The sequence below is a fragment of the Myotis nattereri genome (assembly GCF_964212035.1).
Source record: "Myotis nattereri genome assembly, chromosome: 1".
Taxonomy (NCBI): domain Eukaryota; kingdom Metazoa; phylum Chordata; class Mammalia; order Chiroptera; family Vespertilionidae; genus Myotis; species Myotis nattereri.
The window spans coordinates 186,140,530-186,160,224 of NC_138075.1; the positions used below are offsets into that span (position 1 = coordinate 186,140,530).

General features: G+C 38.4%; 1 protein-coding gene across 2 annotated transcripts in view; it reads right to left on the reverse strand.

Annotated features, from left to right (window-relative positions):
• The window catches only part of SLC4A4 (solute carrier family 4 member 4), a 282,065-nt gene that overhangs the window by 84,459 nt on the left and 177,911 nt on the right, over positions 1–19,695 (reverse strand). For both annotated transcript variants that reach the window (XM_081095570.1, XM_081095571.1), the window contains 4 exons: positions 11,604–11,761; positions 4,035–4,122; positions 2,625–2,779; positions 1,263–1,379 (listed from right to left, as the gene is read on the reverse strand). In XM_081095570.1, coding sequence (XP_080951696.1) covers positions 1,263–1,379; positions 2,625–2,779; positions 4,035–4,122; positions 11,604–11,761 — 518 coding nt within the window. The remainder of the gene's footprint in view (positions 1–1,262; positions 1,380–2,624; positions 2,780–4,034; positions 4,123–11,603; positions 11,762–19,695) is intronic.

A 19,695-nucleotide genomic window follows, 5' to 3' on the forward strand; every position in this document is an offset into this window, starting at 1 on the left:
TAAAAGTGAATGATACCGAAAAGAAAAGAAAATACTCACTCTCATAAAGTTTACTTTCTGTATGGAGGAGACAAAATGTGTAAAATGCATGGCACTAAAAATCAAGAAAGGAATTAAGTGGGGAACAGGATTATTAGATGAGAGAGGAGCAGTGATTGAAATATGATGGTGGCCAGAAGGGGTCTCCCGATCAGGTGACTTTGGGGTAAGAATCTGAAGATGTTTCAGATTCAAGGAAGCCATGCAGGTATGTGGTAGAACAGCATGGTATGTGGTAGAACAGCATTGCCTGCTGACTCCCACAGCAAATGTTAGCAGGTCAGCTGACTTATGCATCAGTCAACTCACCCTCCCAGCCAAATCTCACATCTTAGTATGAACAGGGCCAGGCAAACTTCAGACACTCGGTGCATTTAGCAAAGGTGAAATACGGAAGAATGGCATCTCAGTCTGTAGTGTTTTTTAAAAGATATATTTTCATAAAATGAGTACCCAACTTGAAATTTTACTTAACCCAAAATGAAATGGAGAACCTAGCAGTGGAGGAGGGAGAATTGTCATGAAAAGAGATTTAGCCAAAGCAATCTGGGAAACCCGATTCCCCAACTGCCCTCTCTGAAAAACAGGACCTGTGAGTTACTCATGTATTTCTATAACATGTTACCCCCTTTTGAGTAAGTGTACAGGAAAGAGATGGAATCATGAGAGCCACATGTGTAAGATTGGCACATTACACATTCTTCCTGCCGTACACTCTACCCAGAACCTCTCTTTTTTGTCTCTCACACCCCCTCCCTCACTCCACTCCAGTCACACCAGCCACAGCGCCAGCCTAACACATGCCAGGTGCTCTGCTGTCCCCTCTTCCAACCCCACGTCTACATGGTCTATCTCCCACCTCCCTCAGGACTTTCCTCAAACGCTACAATTCTCTTTAAGGCCCTTAGTGGCCACCCTATCTAAAACACCTTTCTCACAAGGCAAACTCCCTACTTCTCCTTTGATTCCCCACATGAAAGCATCACCACATTCCTTGATTTGCTCACTGTCTGTCTCCACCACTACAAAGTAAGACCCATAAGGATAAGGAGTTTTGTTCAGTTCACTGCTACATCCCCAGAGGCTGTGACTGTTAGGTAACTATAAATATTTGTTGGCTAAATGAATGTGCAAACAGTGAAGAAAATGCTGATAGAAAGATGAAGAGAAATTTAGATCCAAGGAGAACCTCATTGTGAATGACAAAAGAACCCTTCAATTACCGTCCAGTTTTCTGCAATTCTTCACTGTCCCCATGTCCTCCTCCTCCTCCATGGCCGCCGTCATGGGGAGTGTCCCCATTCATCTGAACATTCTCTCCACCCGAGTACATGTTCTTTCTAAGACAACAGAGCCCAAGGGAATATTAGTTTATTGTACTTATCTGCACCAGCTAATGAAGAGATGAGCTGAAAACCCTTTGGGAGAAGGATCCTTATTTCCTTCTACCATCCTCACAGACAGTTCTGAAAGTGTTATATTTAGAGCCAACACAAATGACTGGAGGAATAGAAAAGTTGAACAAATTGTATATCAGATAAGAGGGAAACCATTTCACTTGGAAAGTAACAGGTTTCCAGAAAATGGCTTCTCCTCAATCATCTCACCCAATTTCTTAACCTCTTATATCTACAGGACGTCATTTTGAGTAAACTAATCTTCCCACATGCAAAAGAAGTTCCCAGAACATCCCCAAAGAGGCTCTATGATATATTCCAATATCATAATATATCTCTACTTTGTTTTGTTTTTTGTTTGTTTGTTTTAATTTTTATTAAGTTATTACATATGTGTCCTTATCCCCAAATTACCCCCCAACCCCCAACTCATGCCCTCACTCCCCTGTTGTCTGTGTCCATTGGTTAGGCCTATAAGCTTGCATATAAGTTCTTTGGTTGATCTCTCCCCCTGACCCCCACCCTCCCCTACCTTCCCTCTGAGGTTTGACGGTCTGATCGATGCTTCTCTGTCTCTGGATATGTTTTTGTTCATCAGTTTATGTTGTTCATTATATTCCATAAATGAGTGAGATCATGTGGTATTTATCTTTCTCTGACTGGCTTATTTCACTTAGCATAATGCTCTCCAGTTCCATCCATGCTGTTGCAAATGGTAAGAACTCCTTCTTTTTTACCACAGCGTCGTATTCCATTGTATAGATGTACCACAGTTTTTTAATCCACTCATCTACTGATGGGCACTTAGGCTGTTTCCAAATCTTAGCTATGGTGAATTGTGCTGCTATGAACATAGGGGTGCATATATCCTTTCTAATTAGTGTTTCTAGGGATATATTCCTAGAAGGGGGATCACTGAGTCAAATGGGAGTTCCATTTTTAGTTTTTTGAGGAAACTCCATACTGTTCTACTTTGTAATCACCAAAGAACATCACAACATATAACATTCATTTTACAATGTCAATGAAATGTCAAACCAAGGCACATACGGGATTCATTTGAAATGACATAATACATCAAGTTAAATGGGAACCTAAAAATATTAGGGCAGTAGCCTGACTCCATTTCCTTTGCCAAATATAAACTCTTTCTCAAAGTTTAACACCCCCAACTGCTTGATAATTTACCTTTTGTCGGATGATGGAAGTGTCTTAGGAGGCTCTATCCTGATCGTTGGATCCCATTCCCCAGGAGGAAGGACAATGACTTCATCTAGGAACTCATCAATGCCAGCGATCAGGTCCTGCCTGTCTTTTGCTTTATAAGCAATGTCATGGAACACCTGAAGAAGAAGAAGAGGTGTGCTGATCCAACAACTCTCCACATGCCTGACATGCCCAGCCTAAAGAATATAACCCATAACCCACTTTAATATTACTATAACCACACTCTCACATTTCCTGTTATTCAGCTTGCCCCCAAATATTTCAGTAATAAACCCAAAGAATATAGGGAGAGGCATGGGAAACAAATGGCTATTCCTTTTATATGTTTTTTTTTCTATCAATACTGTAAAATAACATTGCCTATTTTCTCCCACTGGTATGTACCATTATTGATATAGTTGCTATGGAAACCAAATGAAAATGATTTGGAGAAATACACTGAAGAGTCATTCCCTGAAATAAAAACTACCGGGACAAACCACTGCTGATAATTCAAGAAGGAAAAGATCAAACTGAGTATTAAGATCAGGTTAAGAACAAAACACTTCAGCTTTCAAACACAAAAATGTTAGCTATTTTTAAAAAAAGAAAATCTGAGCTATATTGGCAACACCTAAACCAAAGGGTTTTAAGTGTAGGCGATCATCTGTCTAGCTATGAAAGACTTAGGATATGTGTAAGGGACTTTAGGATCATCAGCTAGGTGAGAAGAATGGAACTGGCAAAAAGAATTATGCACATTCTGGAATGCAGAGAGTGTCTATATGCTTATCCAGTTATTGAGGCAACAACTGAACCATCCAAGGCAGCAAATGCTTCATGCCTTTTATGCAAATATCCAAAGAAAGAACTTGCTGAATGGACATCATTTAATTAGAAGGATGTAGGTTGTCAGCCTTATTTTTAATGAGCTTCATGGCAAATAAGCTGACATCCACAGTTTTCAAAATGTAAATTTCATATGGGGATAAATATAGTTTTCTTTATTTTATAAACATTTTTCATTATTTGTGTGTGTGTATTGTATTGTATTTATTTTTACTGATTTTAGAACAGGAAATGAGGAGAGAAAGAAACATCAATGTGAGAGAGAAACATCAATCAGTTGCCTCTGCCTGACTGGGGATCGAACCCACAACCTGGGTATGTGTCCTGATCAGGAAGTGAACCCACCACGGTTTGGTGTACAGAATGATGCTCCAAACAATTGAGCCACCTGTCCAGGGCACATTTTCCATTCTTAAAACTGGTGTAGGTTAAGTATTATTTAAGAAGTTCAAGTCACTGTATTAACTTACAGTGACAGCCAAATCACAGAATGAAAACACACAAGTAAGACTTTCGCAGATCATCATCTTCCCGATTTCCTACCTCGTCAGACATCAAGGTGGCAATGGCTCTGCCAATCTCATGGTAGGACTTGCCTTTCCCCTTAGGACCTAGGAGAATGAATAAGAACCTAATGGAAGAGGAAAGAAGCAAAGGCTATAACACACATATCATCAAACTCAAAATACATAAAACTGAGACACGTTTATCCTTGCTCATGAAAAGGTTAGGTCTACAATTCATCTTTAAACAAATGTAATATTCTTGGCATATGACAGATACTCTTTCAACTACAGTGAAACAAAACTCACTGTTTAGTTTCTTTGGAGGCAATGGAGAATTTAGCATGGAAACCTGAGAAGCTTCTTCGTTGACAAGGAAAGGTTCCATTTTTTGAGTCATTCAATCTTTCCTTTCTAAACTTTCTTTCCTTTCCAGTTCTACTGAATTGCAGAATCTTTAGAGAAAACCATTAAACACAATAACTAGAAAGACCCAGTACATCTTCTGGTTTCTCTGACTTTCCCTTACCCAATTTGGGCAATGGCATATGACCTTCTCCAGGCTTAAGAAATGTTTCTACTCAGAAGTGACAATTCTTTTACAAGTAAGCCACATGCTGACAGTAAAGAAAGAACACTATGGGGGAAAAAAGAAAAATAAAGCATCATTCACAGTTAAAATTTTGTGTGAGGTGTGTTGTGTGTTTTTTGGTGGGTAACCACATTTTCCTTTCCAAACTTCTTTTCTTGATAATGCACAAGCATTGCTCCACAGTGAGTAGGTCCTGAAACTTGCAATAATAAGCTTATCCCCATTTAGTTCACCTCTTATCATGGTGGGAAAAATCCCTCATTGATGACAAGAGCAAAGCTATATGTTTTGACTAGGGAGGAGGAACCTGATATGTAAATGAATGAAAAATATATACTAAAGGCAACATCAGATAAATCTCTGTCTTGTTTATGATCATGTCTTACCCAACACAGAAATAATGAGGACAGTTAAAATGATCACATCATATATTTGCACAGCTTTTTAAAGTTTGCAAAGCACTTCACATTCATCACCTCATTTAAATTCCATACAATCCTTTGCAATAAGAACAGGTATCCTAGTCCTGTTTAATGGTGAAGAAACCCAGGCTCAAGAAAGTTAATGGATTAGCCCAAAGACTGCGCCTGGTATATGAGAGAGAGCAGACAGGCCGTCCAACCTTTTGTTATTTTCAGCACACAATTCTGCCTAATATTACCTGCCCAACCTATACACCAGGGTTATGATTCCGTAGAGAAAGGCTATTCAACAATGACTCTCATAGATCACTCTGGGGAAAGGTGCTGTGGATATTTAGCTGGGAGCAAGGAATCTTAGGTAAAACTTTAGGGGACCAGGAATGGCTGAGGATTTGGCTTAGTTAAATTTTATTTTTTACTTATTTATTTATATACCTCACTTTAAATAAAAATGGATAGACAGCAAGTACTCTTGAATGTGTTAGGGTTTATTCCAAACTGTCCTTGAAGAGGTAATTCCTCTTTTTCATTATAAAATTCAATCCAAAGAAGAAAAAAAAACAGAAATAAAGAATGTAAAAGTATCTGTAAGTATGAATATTCAGAGTTTATCTCAGAATAACCATAAAGTCATTCAGCACTTATGTGCTTAGCAACCAGTTCAGGCAGCATGCTCACTTTCTTATTTATTTATTTATTTTAATTTTTTTGTTAGTTTATTGTCTAAAGTTTTACATATGTCTCCTTTTTCCCCAATTGATCCCCGCCCCCCCCCCCCCCACAGCCATTCCCACCCTAGGCAAGCTTCCGTCGCCCCAGTGTCTGTGTCCATTGGTTATGCTAATATGCATGCATACAAGTCCTTTGGTTGCTCTCTAACCCCCCCTCACCCCTACCATTTGTCTCTGGATCTATTCTTGTTCATCAAATTATGTTGATCACATATGAGTGAGATCATGTGATATTTATCTTTCTCCCACTGGCTTATTTCGCTTAGCATACTGCTCTCCAGTTCCATCCATGCTGTTGCAAATGGTAAGAGTTCCCTCTTTTTTTTAGCGGTGTAATATTCCATTGTGTAGATGTGGATGAGTGACATGCTCACTTTCAAGTGTTATCATAGTGGATGCAAGAGCCACAGCAATCAGCAGGCACAAAAGTCTGTGCAAGTATGAAGAAAGCCGTTACTAGAATTGGATTTTAGTTCTTCTAACACTGAAGTTCAATTGAGACTAGAACTTTTCTTTCTTTGAAGCTGGGCTTACCTTATATACCCCTACATACAGTATTATACAGCGTTCCTTTATGACAGTGAAATTTATTTTTCTAAAGGGACTGATCACTGATTTGAGTGCAACACATGCAGAAAATATTTAACCACTAAGGCAAAATACAAATACAAATTAAGAAACACCTATAGCACTGGTCACATTTCCCAACTGTATTCCCCTACCAATGGCCAGCTGCCAGGCAGGACCATCAGGGCATAGTTTTAGGCAAAAGGGGACAGGTGCACTGTAACAGGAGAAAATGGACATCTGAATCTTCTACTTAATATATTTTTAAATAATGTCTTTTTCCTTGCCATTTTTTATTATTTCCATGTATCTAAATATTAGTTTTTCAGTAATTCATAATATCTTTAACTTTTCCAGAACCACTCTGAACCTCTTTTTGCCTTTCCCTAGCATCTCCATTATGATTATAGTTTACAAATATACATTGTGGAAATACACATTTATCAACTGACACAGGAGTTTTCAGGTTGACAATAACATCATCTGTATATTGTATTGTATTAACCACCCACAGTCAACTCCCCTTCCATCACCATTTATCCCCCTTTTTTTACCCTCTTCTACCTCCCCTAGCCCCCATTCCCTCTGGTAATCACCACACTATTGTCTGTGTCTATGAGGTTTGTCATTTTTCTTAATTCCTTCCCTTTTTCACCCAGCCCCCAACACACTTCCCCTCTGACAGCTGTCAACATGTTTTCTGTATCTATGAATCAGTTTCTATTTTGTTAGTTTATTTTGTTCATTACATATAAGTGAAATCATACAGTATTTATTTTTTTCTGACTGGCTATTTTATTTAGCATATACTCTCCAGGTCCAGCCATGCTGTCACAAAAGGTAAGACTTCCTTCTTTTTTATGGCTGAGTAGTATTCCATTGTGTAAATGTACCACAGCCTTTTAATCCACTCATCTACTGAGAGAGGACTTGGGCTGCTTCCAACTCTTGGCTGTTGTGAATGCTGCAATGAATACAGGGGTGCATATGTTCTTTCAATTTAGTGCTTCAGGTTCTTATAATTATTTACTCTAGTCTCTGCTAAATAGCACCAAAGAATTAATGGAAGTAGCAGACCAAAGGTGAATATAATATGTACCATAGCAAAACCCAATATCTGAGTATTATAATGTTTTAATAAAATCAGTAAATTATACATAAAGGTACAATTCCTCTTTCTTAGGCAATATTTTATATAACTTACGTGTGTGTGTGTATGTATGTATATATATATATATATATATATATATATATATATATATATATATATCATATATACACCGAGTGGCCAGATTATTATGACCACCTGATGTTTGTAGGCAAATTAGCTATAATTTCGCGCTGAAGTTGCTAGAGAGCCAGACCATTATAAGTAGGGAAGCAGGTTGTTTACCATGACAATAGAAGTGGTTTTTTTCTGAAGATATGGGTAAACAACGTGATTTAACAGCCTTTGAATGTGGGATATATTATAGTATGAAAAGTCACCAAGTACTAAATAGAAATAACATGTTATATATCAGTTACATTTTCACATTACTCCAGTCAGGAATCATTCAGTAAATCCATCCCCTTCAAATGCTATAGAGAAAAAGAGAAAATCTGACCATCTATCAGTAGCAGAAAATATCCCCTCACCTGAGAATTTCATCTGCGGGAATGAGACCCTTCAGAAGTGTCTAATTTGGACTGTATTGTCAAAATGGGGATGAAAGATTTTTTTAAAAAAGAAAACTAACAGAACCACTCATCAAGTTCAAGTTCCTTCTGCTTGAAACATGTTCTCTCCCCTTTAACCTCAAAGAAGTGAAAGCTGTTACAACTTTTATGATAGAAGCACATCTTGCCAAGCTCAGCTTTTACAATGTACTGAAAACTCCTTTCATGACCCAAGCTGGTTTTTGTCAATGGACAGATGTTATTTTTAACCAGAAGCTTTTTTCTTTATTAACAAATTCAAGTAAACATCACATTTGTGTGGCTGGAAGGGCACAGACCACGTTGACAGCTTGGGGGGAAAGATTAATTTATGTTACTGAGTTATTTTGATTCACTCATAACGAGAAATAAGTCATAGTTCGCATTTTTAACCGTGCCTCATCGTCTCTGGATCTTCACGAGGCACTTCTACTCCTGTGAGCGTTTTCCTATAACTCATTGTGCCTGGGGAGGAGGATGCCTGTAGCATTTTCCACAATAAAAACAAGTGCCAGATGATCTGTGTCCGGAACCAATGGACTACACTCACATTCACAAAATAATTATAGCCAGAAACAGAGCATAATATCAGAAAAAGAGCCAGCCTTCCTAAACCACTCAATCTTTTTAAAAAGGATGTGCACCCCCTCCTTCCTGATATATCAGAGCTATTTCTAGAATAAACTCAGCTTTTACCAATCCTTTACTCCCTTCTCTCAAAACAACAGTGAACCTAATAACCCATTATTCATATTTAGCAGCTTTGGAAAATGTGGCTGCACTGTAGCTTCCACAATAGACTCATGAGGACCACAAACTAACCTCACCAACCACATGACTCATGTAAACAGCAGTAGCAATTGGGTTGTTGGACTAGACAGAATTGAACTAGTGGGACCTCCATCCCAAGACCTCTAATAGGATATTTTATGGTTTTTAACAATTAAGTGTAAACTACTTTTTTTAGGTAATTAATAATTTATAACATAAAATATATATTGACTTACAGTGAAACTAAAGAGGTAAACATTCTAGGGGGTACAACTCACTGAATTTGCCTCAGATATGAAAATCAAGGTCAGAAAAGGACAAACTGCTCAAGGGCTTTTATTCTTCTTCAGGTGAACACCCTAAAGTATTTTATTTCAGTCCATTCTAGATATCTCCTTAGATTCTCCCTAAAACCCTAGCCTTAGAGTCAGAAATCTGCAGTCCAATTTCTAGCATTGACAGTGGATCTTCCTTTTGCCTCTATCTTTCAACTATAAAGTGGGAATAATAATAGTTATCCCCCACAGAGCCCATGAATGTGAGTGAGGAGCAGCCTCTATGAATAAAGATGACAGTGAGCAAAGTGTGTGCAAGATACTAGGAAAATCGTAAACGTATACAACCAAGTGACCAAAACAAACAAAAAAATTGTTTGCTTTCACATGGATGGCAAGAAGGGCCCCTAAGTAGATCACATCACTCAGCTGGTAGTAGTCCAGCTACAAATAGAAAGCTAAAATAGATCAACCAAATAACTGGTGAACTCCACACAAGGAAACTCTTAGAGTTACACTTCCTAAAAGGTGCACAGTAATAAAAATAATAAGAATAAGAGCATAACTTTTCTTCAAACAGGAAAATGATCATGACAAGATGTGCCCCAAACCAGACTTTCTGGGTCTCCCTGCAGTACAACAGGGCGGCGTGCATGTGAGAGCACGTGGCTGGTGCAGAGGCCATCCCACACATGACAGCCACATTCCTCGTGGGATTACCTTGATTGGGTTTCACAGGATGCAGCCATTGTCAGTGGCCCCACATTACTCATACACACCAAAAGCGAATGAGACTCCCTACGCTGTGATTCCAGCTTGCACTGGTTCAGGGGATAGCAAATGAATAAATCTATTTCCTGGGAAAATGTTAACATTCTAGGATTGTTCAGATTATTGCCCTGAAATAGTTTGATGACATTATTGAATTACATTCCCTTGAATTGCTGGGCTCCTTTTGTTCATTCAAATGATGCTGTATTTCACCTCTAGACTCCTGCCACACTCCAGTACAGAGGAAAAGAACGAGACAGGCAGGAGCAGATGATAAGAAGAACACAAAAATGGTCACAATTTGCTGCTCCATAAACTCATACTACTGTTAAATAAAAAGCCTTTGGAAATACTTTTTATTTGTAGCTTTTAAAGAAAAATAACAGAAACGAAAAAGCAAGAGCAACTTAACACTTCTTGGCTTTTGTTTTTCTTTTGAGCTCCAGTAAAGTTTGTCCAAAAATACATAAATAAAACCATAGGGACATGCGAGCTGGCCTTCAGCCATGGTCTGAGTCAGCCAGCTTTTGCCAGGTGATTGCTCTGATAGAACTTTAAGGCTCTGCTGGTGTGTTTTCAAGCCAAAAGCTAAGTTACAGAAAGCATAAATCATGATAATCCCATTAATTGAATAAGCAATGGTCATCTCCTTTCCTCAGCTATTTTTCCAATGATTGCCTACTAATGTCTGGTATTATTCCCATTTGAAGCGTCTAAGAAATACAAAAATGAGAAAAAAATATCTGTATGATGAGAAAGAATGTCCTGTAATCTATGCATTGGGAGGCTGTAAAAGGAATGTTTTTCCTAATTTTCCTGTCAACTTGGTTCAAAACCAACCTTGAGCCCCTAGTCATTGTCCGTGGATCATGCTCAGACCATCTGAGATCACTAAGGGGATCCATAGCCCTTCCTCCTCACCTGGGAAACCTAAAGAAGAGACATGTCACCTGTCCTTGCGCTGGGGCCCAGGAAAAGCGCGCGCGCGCACACACACACACACACACACACACACACACACACACTGAAAAGTTGCTATTCATGTGATAATTTTCAGACATCAATTTGAAGATTACAAGCTTCTCTTCAAACTCTTATCAGCACAAGTTTAAGAGAAACATTAATTCCTATTCACCTATTGCATTCCTTAAGTCAAGCTTCCTAACTCTATTAGAACAGTTGCAGAGGGAAATAAACAGGATGAGTTTGAAGATACCGTGCAGTATATTAAATACATGATTATAATAACAATAATATGCATCTTTTTAAAATAAAAATTTATGCAACATAATTCATAACAGTAAAGTGTGCAAATTTAAGGGTACAACTTTATAATTTTTATATGTCTGTGTATATGTATATACACACATACACACACTATTAATTTTCTGATAAAAAATAGAACAAATGAAAGCAACTCTGACCTCTGAACCAATTATCATCTGTATCAGTTTGGACAAGTTACTTAAACTTTTAGGCTCAGTTTTAAATCTGTACACCTACAGTTTATACTTAAAAAATATTATTGTGAGGATTAAGTAGACTAATCCATAAGAAGAAAACCAATACATGGTCCAAGAAATTGTTTGGTTATTATGATTAGTACTATATAAGTGCCTAGTCATATGATGGTATAAAAGTCAGATTAAACCATCATTTCATATTAAATCTATCCAATATGCTCTCCCTGGATGTATCCTCAGTCTATTGATTTTCTAGCCTGAAAAGGGAGGTTTTCCTATAACCACACTGTAGGCCCCAGCAGGTCAGGGATCAGCTTACCTGGTGGGCACAGGGACCTCAGTCAGGGCACCCAGCATGACTGCCTGCTGCAGCCGAACAAAGGCAACGAAAGGCGCATCCAAGAAGTCGACCTCCCCGACAAGCACGTTGGAGGCTTCTGCATCACGGGGCAGTTTTTTCATGAACTTGTTCTTCAGCTGCATGGGAAGAGTCAAGAAAACACAGAAGAGGGGACAAGAAGAAACAGTTCACATATCACTCGAGGGAATTCCTTTATATGCAACAGGACCTAGCTACAGCCATTTTCGTATTATGTTTAACCATTCTATTAAACATTTCTCTGTACATTGGATTAAAAAATATTGAAGGTATAATCACATGACTTATATATAACACAATTCCTTTATTGATTCACTCAATCAATAACCATGTGTTGAGAGTCTAGAAGGGGCCAGGCACCGATCTAAGCCCTAGGAATACAGTTAAGGATCAACTAATCACATGTCCTGCTTGGATTCATATTCCAGCAGGGGAGAAATAAAATATGATTGGAAGTTGTGATAAGTGCTGAGAAAAAAAGACATAAAACCAGTAAAAGGGTACATTAAGTAGGGTGGTCGGGAAAGGCTGCTGAAGAAATACATTTGATGCTGGAGTCAGGGGACAAGCCATGCAAAGATCTAGGCCAGTGATGGCGGACCTATGACACACGTGTCAGAGGTGACACATGAACTCATTTTTTTGGTTGATTTTTCTTTGTTAAATTGCATTTAAATATATAAAATAAATATCAAAAATATAAATCTTTGTTTTACTATGATTGCAAATATCAAAAAATTTCTATATGTGACACGGCACCAGAGTTAAGTTAGGGTTTTTCAAAATGCTGACATGCCGAGCTCAAAAGGTTCTCCATCACTGATCTAGGCAAAGAACATTCCAGGCAAGAGAACAGCAAGTGCAACGCCTCTGAGATGGGAAAGAGAAAATAATAAGGCAAGTGTGATGGCAGCTGAAGAAATAATGGGGATAAAATAGCAACAAATGGAGTTGCATAGGTAAGGGGGTGGGGGAGGGACCAGATGGTAAGGGCCTTGAAGGCCAGTCAGGAGTTCTGGGTGTTTTAAGTGGGACTTGCCTAATAAAAGCCCAATTGAAAAGGTAGAGTAGAAAGACTACATTTCAGAGATATCACCACATAAACAATGCTTACAACCATATGACAAGATCACACAAGTGTGGGTGTGAGTGTAGATAGAGAAGAAGGAAAAGATCTAAATCCTGGGCCACCCTACCTTTTATAGGAATGGGAGGAGTTATTGGCAGAGGACACTGGAGAAGAGCTGCCAGTGAGGTAGGAGGAAAGCCAGGGCTTAACAGTCAGGTGAAGGAAGGGCTCAATAAGGAAAGCATATCAAGCTGAGTCAAAGGCTGCTGAAAGCTCAAATACGATCAGAACTAAGAATGGACCCGATGAATTTGGCAAGATGGAGGTGCTGGGTGACCTTGACAAGAGCTATTACAGTGGACATCAGGGAGCCCAGGAAAGAATGAGAGGTGAAGAAATGGAGACCTGGAGTACACATTATTTTGAGAAATGTTGCTACCAAGAAAAGCCAAATCATAGGCAGACAGGTGAAAGAAGGCATAAAATAGGGGGATTTTTTAAGTGGGAAATATGATAACACTTGTAAATGTTAATGGGAATGATGTAGTAGAGACAGATTATTGCTGTGGAGATAGGGGATAACTTCAAAAGCCACTTAAGCAACCCTGAACTCTTGAGAAGAGACCATCAACATCACAAGTAGAGGGATTATTTCAGATAGGAACACAGAGAGTTTATCAATCCACATTAGGGAAAGCAGACTAGTATATGAGTACAGAAGGGGATATTAGGGGGATCTGGTGGGTGAAGATGAGGCTTCTAAAGACTCACATTTTTGCAGTGAAAGACAAGTGAGCTGATGGTGAGAAAGAGGGGGAAGTATGTGGGAGTTTGAGTAAAGTGGTACAGATGTGGTTTTCTTGGAGAGTGGAGGTTGCTTAACAGTCACTTTGAAAGCTTATCTTTTTTAAATTTATCTGTATTGTTGAAAGTATTACAGATGCCCCTCTTTTACTGCTTCCATTCCACTCCCAACCCATCCCCAGGCCTTCACTGCACTATTGTCTGTGTCCATGGATTATGCATACATGCATATAAGTTCTTTCATTAATCTCTTCCTGCCTTCCTCTGAAATTGTCAGTCTGGTGCATACTTTAATGTCTCTGGATCTATTTTGTTCATTGAATTCTACATATAAGTGAGATCATGTGATACTTGTCTTTCTCTGACTGGCTTATATTGCTTAGCATAATACTCTTCAGGCCCTCCATGCTGTCTCAAAGGCTAACAGAGTCTCCATTTTTACAGCTGCATAGTATTCCACTGTGTAAATGTACCACAGCTTTGTTACCCACGCATCCATTGACGGGCATTTGGACTGTTTACAGATCTTAGCTATTGCAAATAGCACTGTTATGAACATAGGAGTACATAAATTCTTTCTGATTGGTGTTCTGGGATCCTTGGGATATATTCCTAGAAATGGGATCACTGGGTCAAATGGCAGTGCCATTTTTAATTTTTTGAGGAAATTACATCTTGTAGGTGTTATTCCTTACTTCCCTTCCCTTCCCAACACCCACTTTAGAAAAGGGTTGTTTAAGCATCCTTCAGTGAGTGGGAAATGCCTCCCAGAGCTCAAGGAAAACATTTCAACAATCACGGAAGAATATAGATAAGAATTTTGCAGGACCATATGAAAGGCAGACTTGTGATATATTATCAATATAAATGCCTCTCCTCTCATGTCTAAAGTTACTAGTGCACTTAGTATTTTGTGCCCTGGATTATTGCTGAGATAGGAAGTGGCAGACATGGCCCAATTCTCCTCATTAATAAAAAGGTAGCAGTAAGACTTTACTTTCTATTTCTGTTTAAATAGTTCTTAATTAGGGAAAATAAATGTAATGAAAACTGATCCCTAAAACTCCATTACCCTCAGTAGTATTTTTATGGGATTTTTTTTCTTAAATTTGGTACTTTATATAAGAAGAAAGCTATGAGGCAAAAAAAAAAAAAACCAACAACACCAACACAAACAAAACAAACAAACAAAAACAAGAAAGTTAGGGCTAATACTTTAGTGGAAACCAAAATTAAAAAATCAAAAGCAAAATATATTTTTTAGATGTTAGAAACATGATTACTTCTAAGCGGTAAGGGATATTTCCAAAGCTTATACCATTAATCCTCCAAGAAATGCTTACATTAAAAATAAATTATGTTTACATTGTACAGATATGAAAACAGAAGCCATGGGAAGAGTCTTTATAAACATCAAATTGTTATAAAAAAACAAAACACACATTATTATGGCCTACAGAAATTCTAGTAATGAACTGTTCTCTATAACACAGAGTAGGGTGTGGGATATGGATAAGTGGCCCAAGCACGAAACACAATATCATTGCTAGAGTAACCTTCCTCACACTCTTTCCAGAGTTCCCATTACCAACACTGGGCACGAAGTTCTGTGATAATCAGATTTTATTACCCCTTCTCTCCAGCATTCTCTCTTTGCTCTAGTTAGGCAGGTAGTCTAATCATTTCCATTTCTATTTTATGTACTTATCCCACAATCATGACCAAACACTCTCTCATTTCTACCTTTTCTAAACATCCTTCAATGCTCAGCCCAAGTCTTGCTACCATCTCTGCCCACTTTCTTGGGAACTCCGGAGTGCTCATTTCTGAATCATACTTCAGGTCTTTTGAGGGTTAGAACAGTTTATCCCTCCTTGTACAGAACGCCTACCTGCTTTTCACATAATTCAGCTGTACTAAATATTTTGAATGAAAGAAATGAGCTCTATAGCACTAAAAATCAGACCAAAAGGACTTCAAATGTCCAGGAACATTAGAAAGGATGTGTTTGTTTGTTTGTTTTGTTAATCCTCATCCAAGATTATTTTTTCCACTGATTTTTAGAGAGAGTGAAAAGGAGGGAGGTGGAGGGGGAAAAGAGAAAGAGAGAAACACCAATGTGAGAGAGACACATTGATTGGTTGCCTCCTGCATGCACCAAACCAGGCTGGGATCGAACCTACAACTCAGGTACGTGTCCTTGACCAGGAATTGAACCCACAATCCTTCAGCGCGCAGGCCAACACTAACCACTGAACCACACAAACCAGGGCTAGAGAGGTTTTAAAGGCTTATTCTAGAACCTACTATGTCTGGCTCTGTCACTAAGCAACTGAAAATTGTCAAGATACATTCTTTTATATCAGTGTATCTCAAACTGTGTTAGCGGAACACATGCGTTCTCAGAAAAACTAGTAGCTGTTCTAAAATAACAATGTGTGGTACCTGAGGTGCCCCAGAAGTCAGTCCTCAGATGGCTCTTTTCTCTCTACACACACTCTGGGTGATCACCAAGGTCTCATGTCTTTAAGTCCCATCTATATGATAATGTCTCATAAATTTATACCTTTAGCCAGGACATCTTCCCTGAACCCCAGACCTAAAAACATCTCTACTTGGATGTCTAGCAGGCATTTTAAGCAAAACTGAGTCCTCCTGATAGTCCCTTCAAACTACCTCTTCCTCCAATGCCCCTCATCTGGTTAATGGCAACTCCATTCTCCCATCAGTCAGGCCAAAACCTTGCTGTCATCTTCAACATTTTTCTTCCTCTCACACCCTCTGTCCATTCTATCAGCAAATCTTGTTGGATCTATGTTGAAAGTATATCCAGAACCTGACCATTTCTCACCAACCTCACTGCCACCACCCTCAGGGACATTACAATCATTCATTCTTCTCCTGGATGATGGCAGTGGCCTTCTGGCTGGATTATCTGCTTCTGCCCTTACACCCAGTCTATTCACCAAAGTAGCTTAACGTCAAATCAGGAATCAGATCATGTCTCTCTTCTGCTCAAAATTCTCTCTATTGGTCCCCCATTTCACTAAAAGAGAAGGCAATGTCACCATCAGCTCCTTGACCTTATTTCCTACCACTCACTCCATCTTCCCTACGCCTGCTACTCTAGCCTCCATGTCCTCCCTCAAACACACCAGGTATACTCTTACCTCAGGGCCTTTACACCTGCTGCACAGCTCCCTCCCTCACTTCCTTTTCCTTCAGATCTTTATTTACAAGTCACCATCATATCAGTGAGTCTTTCCCTGGACACATTAAACTTTTAACCTCTTTCTCCCCATAGAAAGAGGTTAATGCTTTCTTTGCTCATGCTTTCTTTTTTTCTTCTTTGTACTTATCACAGCCAAACATGTTATATGTTTTACCTATCTTCCTTATTTTCTGCTTCTCCGCTAGAATCTAAGCTCCATGAAAGCAGGAATAGCCATCTATTATGTTCAATGTTATATCCTTAATGCCTAGGAGATGCCTGAGGAGAAAGATTCAATAAATATTTGTTGAATGATGATTATTATTTCTGTTCTTCCCAATAAGCTTTCCTAACTCCTCTCTTAAGGTCATAGGTTCTGGACATGCCACCATCACCCAGGCTATCTAAGTGGACAAAAGGCCTAGATATATAGCCAATATTAATAAACTCTGCCTCTGATAAAAGTGATAGGTCCAAAGGATGGATGCACCACCCAAGTAGGGACTAAACCATTTGGAAAATCAATATTTGAGCATGTAAAAATCAACGCTCTCCCTTTCACCTGGTATTGCTCCCTCCATGTTAAAGGGCCTGCCACAGCACTGTGCACATTAGGAGAGAATGAGGTCAGCACCCAAAATGAAACAGACAAAAGCAGGAGACAAAAAAAGAAGGAGAAGAGAGATTGCTGAGTCCCCAGTCCCTGGCCCTGAGGTCCTGCAGTTCCTTCATTCTGTAAACTCATCAAGAAGTCTTACCAGTTACATAAGTCAGAAAATTCCACTTGGGACTTTAAGTAATTTGGGGTGATTTCTGTTTACTAAAGAGTCCAGACCCTTCATGAAAGTACATTTGTCAAATAAATTTTAGGAATTCCAGGTTATATAAAATTGAATAAGTTTCTATATTACAGACTTTCTCGGAGTCTTGAATATGCCTATATGCCTGAGTGTTTTCTCTCCCACTAGGAGTTAAATAAAACACACTATGATATGAAAACAGAATAGAAAATGCTGAATTGGACAAAAATTTACTCATCTACCATTTAATCCCTCTCTCAACTCCATTTAATTCTCTTTAAACTGTATGTGTGCTCACAATATTCAAGGCTAGTAGTGGGCACTGCTCTTCTGAAGTTACAGTGCAATGGAGAGAAGAAAATATAGAAGTAGCTACAATGAAAGAAAAAACAAAACATAAAAACCATTTGAAAGGTATATTGTTCAATGTGAGGTCACACCAGTTCAAGAAAGGCTCTCCTCTGAATCTCTTTGGTAAAGGTGGGCTCATTAAATACTGATTCATTCATATGTTGTCTTTTCCAAATACCCCAATAATATCCGGTAAAAAAAAAAAAAGTAATGATTAAAGTATGAAAACCAGTTCTGCACTTACACAATAAACTGTAAACAATAATAAAATAGCAAGAAAAAAGTATAAACACTAAACAAAAAGATGAAGAATAACCCAAGAATTACAAAGAACAATAAAAGATAATGAAAACAAGAACAGACTCTAAAGGCCTTCAAATCAGGTTGAAAATCACCCAATAAACTCATCTGGATTGAATTTCAAAGATAGAGTTTGACATTCCTTTCTTATAGATCATTAGTTGATTCTCCAAGGGATACTCAGGCTGGATTTTATGCAGGGTCAACTATGAGAACACACACAGTGAAAGAAAAAATTCCCTTAGCTAATCTTGATTTCAAAGAAATGGATTTCAAATGGCTGCCATGTGCAGCTACAATTGGTAAGAGATACTAAGACTAGTTCAGTGATTCTGAATCTTGCTTTGTCTTTACCAGGTAATACTACTAACTCTCTGAATCCAGATGTATACGATGTGTACACTTCAGGTCCCTTTTACCAGCCTGTATTCTTTCTTCCACAGTAAGGTATTGCTATAATTACCCAGAAGTAAATGGCTTGCCCTCCGCCATAAATGTTTACCCTTATAAATGCATAACCTTTCTTACTTTCTGAGTAGTTTTCTAACAACCCAGTAAGCACAATATTTACATACTAAGAAACTAGAGAATATAAATGGATGAAGCAGAAGGACTGAATAGATAGCTTACTTGGGATGGTAACTCTGTGTGATGATGGAAAAGTTACACATATACAAGTGATATGCATCATATGTAGCTAATTGAGAGATCTTCCATTCTCCACTCCGATCTTAGTTCTCCTGTCCTCTTCTATGAAAGCAGTTTGCATATTTTAGGTTTTCTATAACTGCTATTTAATGTTAATAACCATTTCCTGGGCTAACCATTTGATTAACCCCATGTCCTCCTAATCTCCTTACCATCACCCTCAGACCTACAGCATCACCTGGTAAGTAGGTCCAGGATATCATATCAGTCAGTAGGCAGGTATTTAAACTCTACTTCCTTTTTCTCTGCTGTTATTAGCACATGTTATAATAAGTATATCTGTAATACAGTCTCATTTATAACCAGTACTAATGGTTTGTCATTTGAACCTGATTTATTAGAAGGCAATTCTACAGGCTGTCCTTAGTACAAGTAATATTTTAAAAATCATCTATATTTGAGTATACTTTCTCATTATTTTTACAAAGCTTACCCCTACTGTTACTGCATTCCATGCATTATTTTTTTCTCCAGAAGAATAACTCTAGTCTTCCAATCTGTATTCATTTTCAATTGACCCTGACTAATGCCTCATGTTCATAAGCTAACATTCACCTGTTTTCCAGAGCAAAGAGCTTATTCCTGGCTTTTGTATTGGTATCCTTTCCCCTCTGCTTATCTTCTTCCTATCTTATTTTCTCTTCTTCCTGCTGACTTTGTCCCCTTCCATTCTCTTTGTAAATTGCCAGCTCTTATTCTATCCAAAAAAACAAAAAACAAAACTCATCTGGTAAGCTCAAAAATCATTCCAGGTCACCCTAGTTCAGTGATGGCGAACCTATGACACGT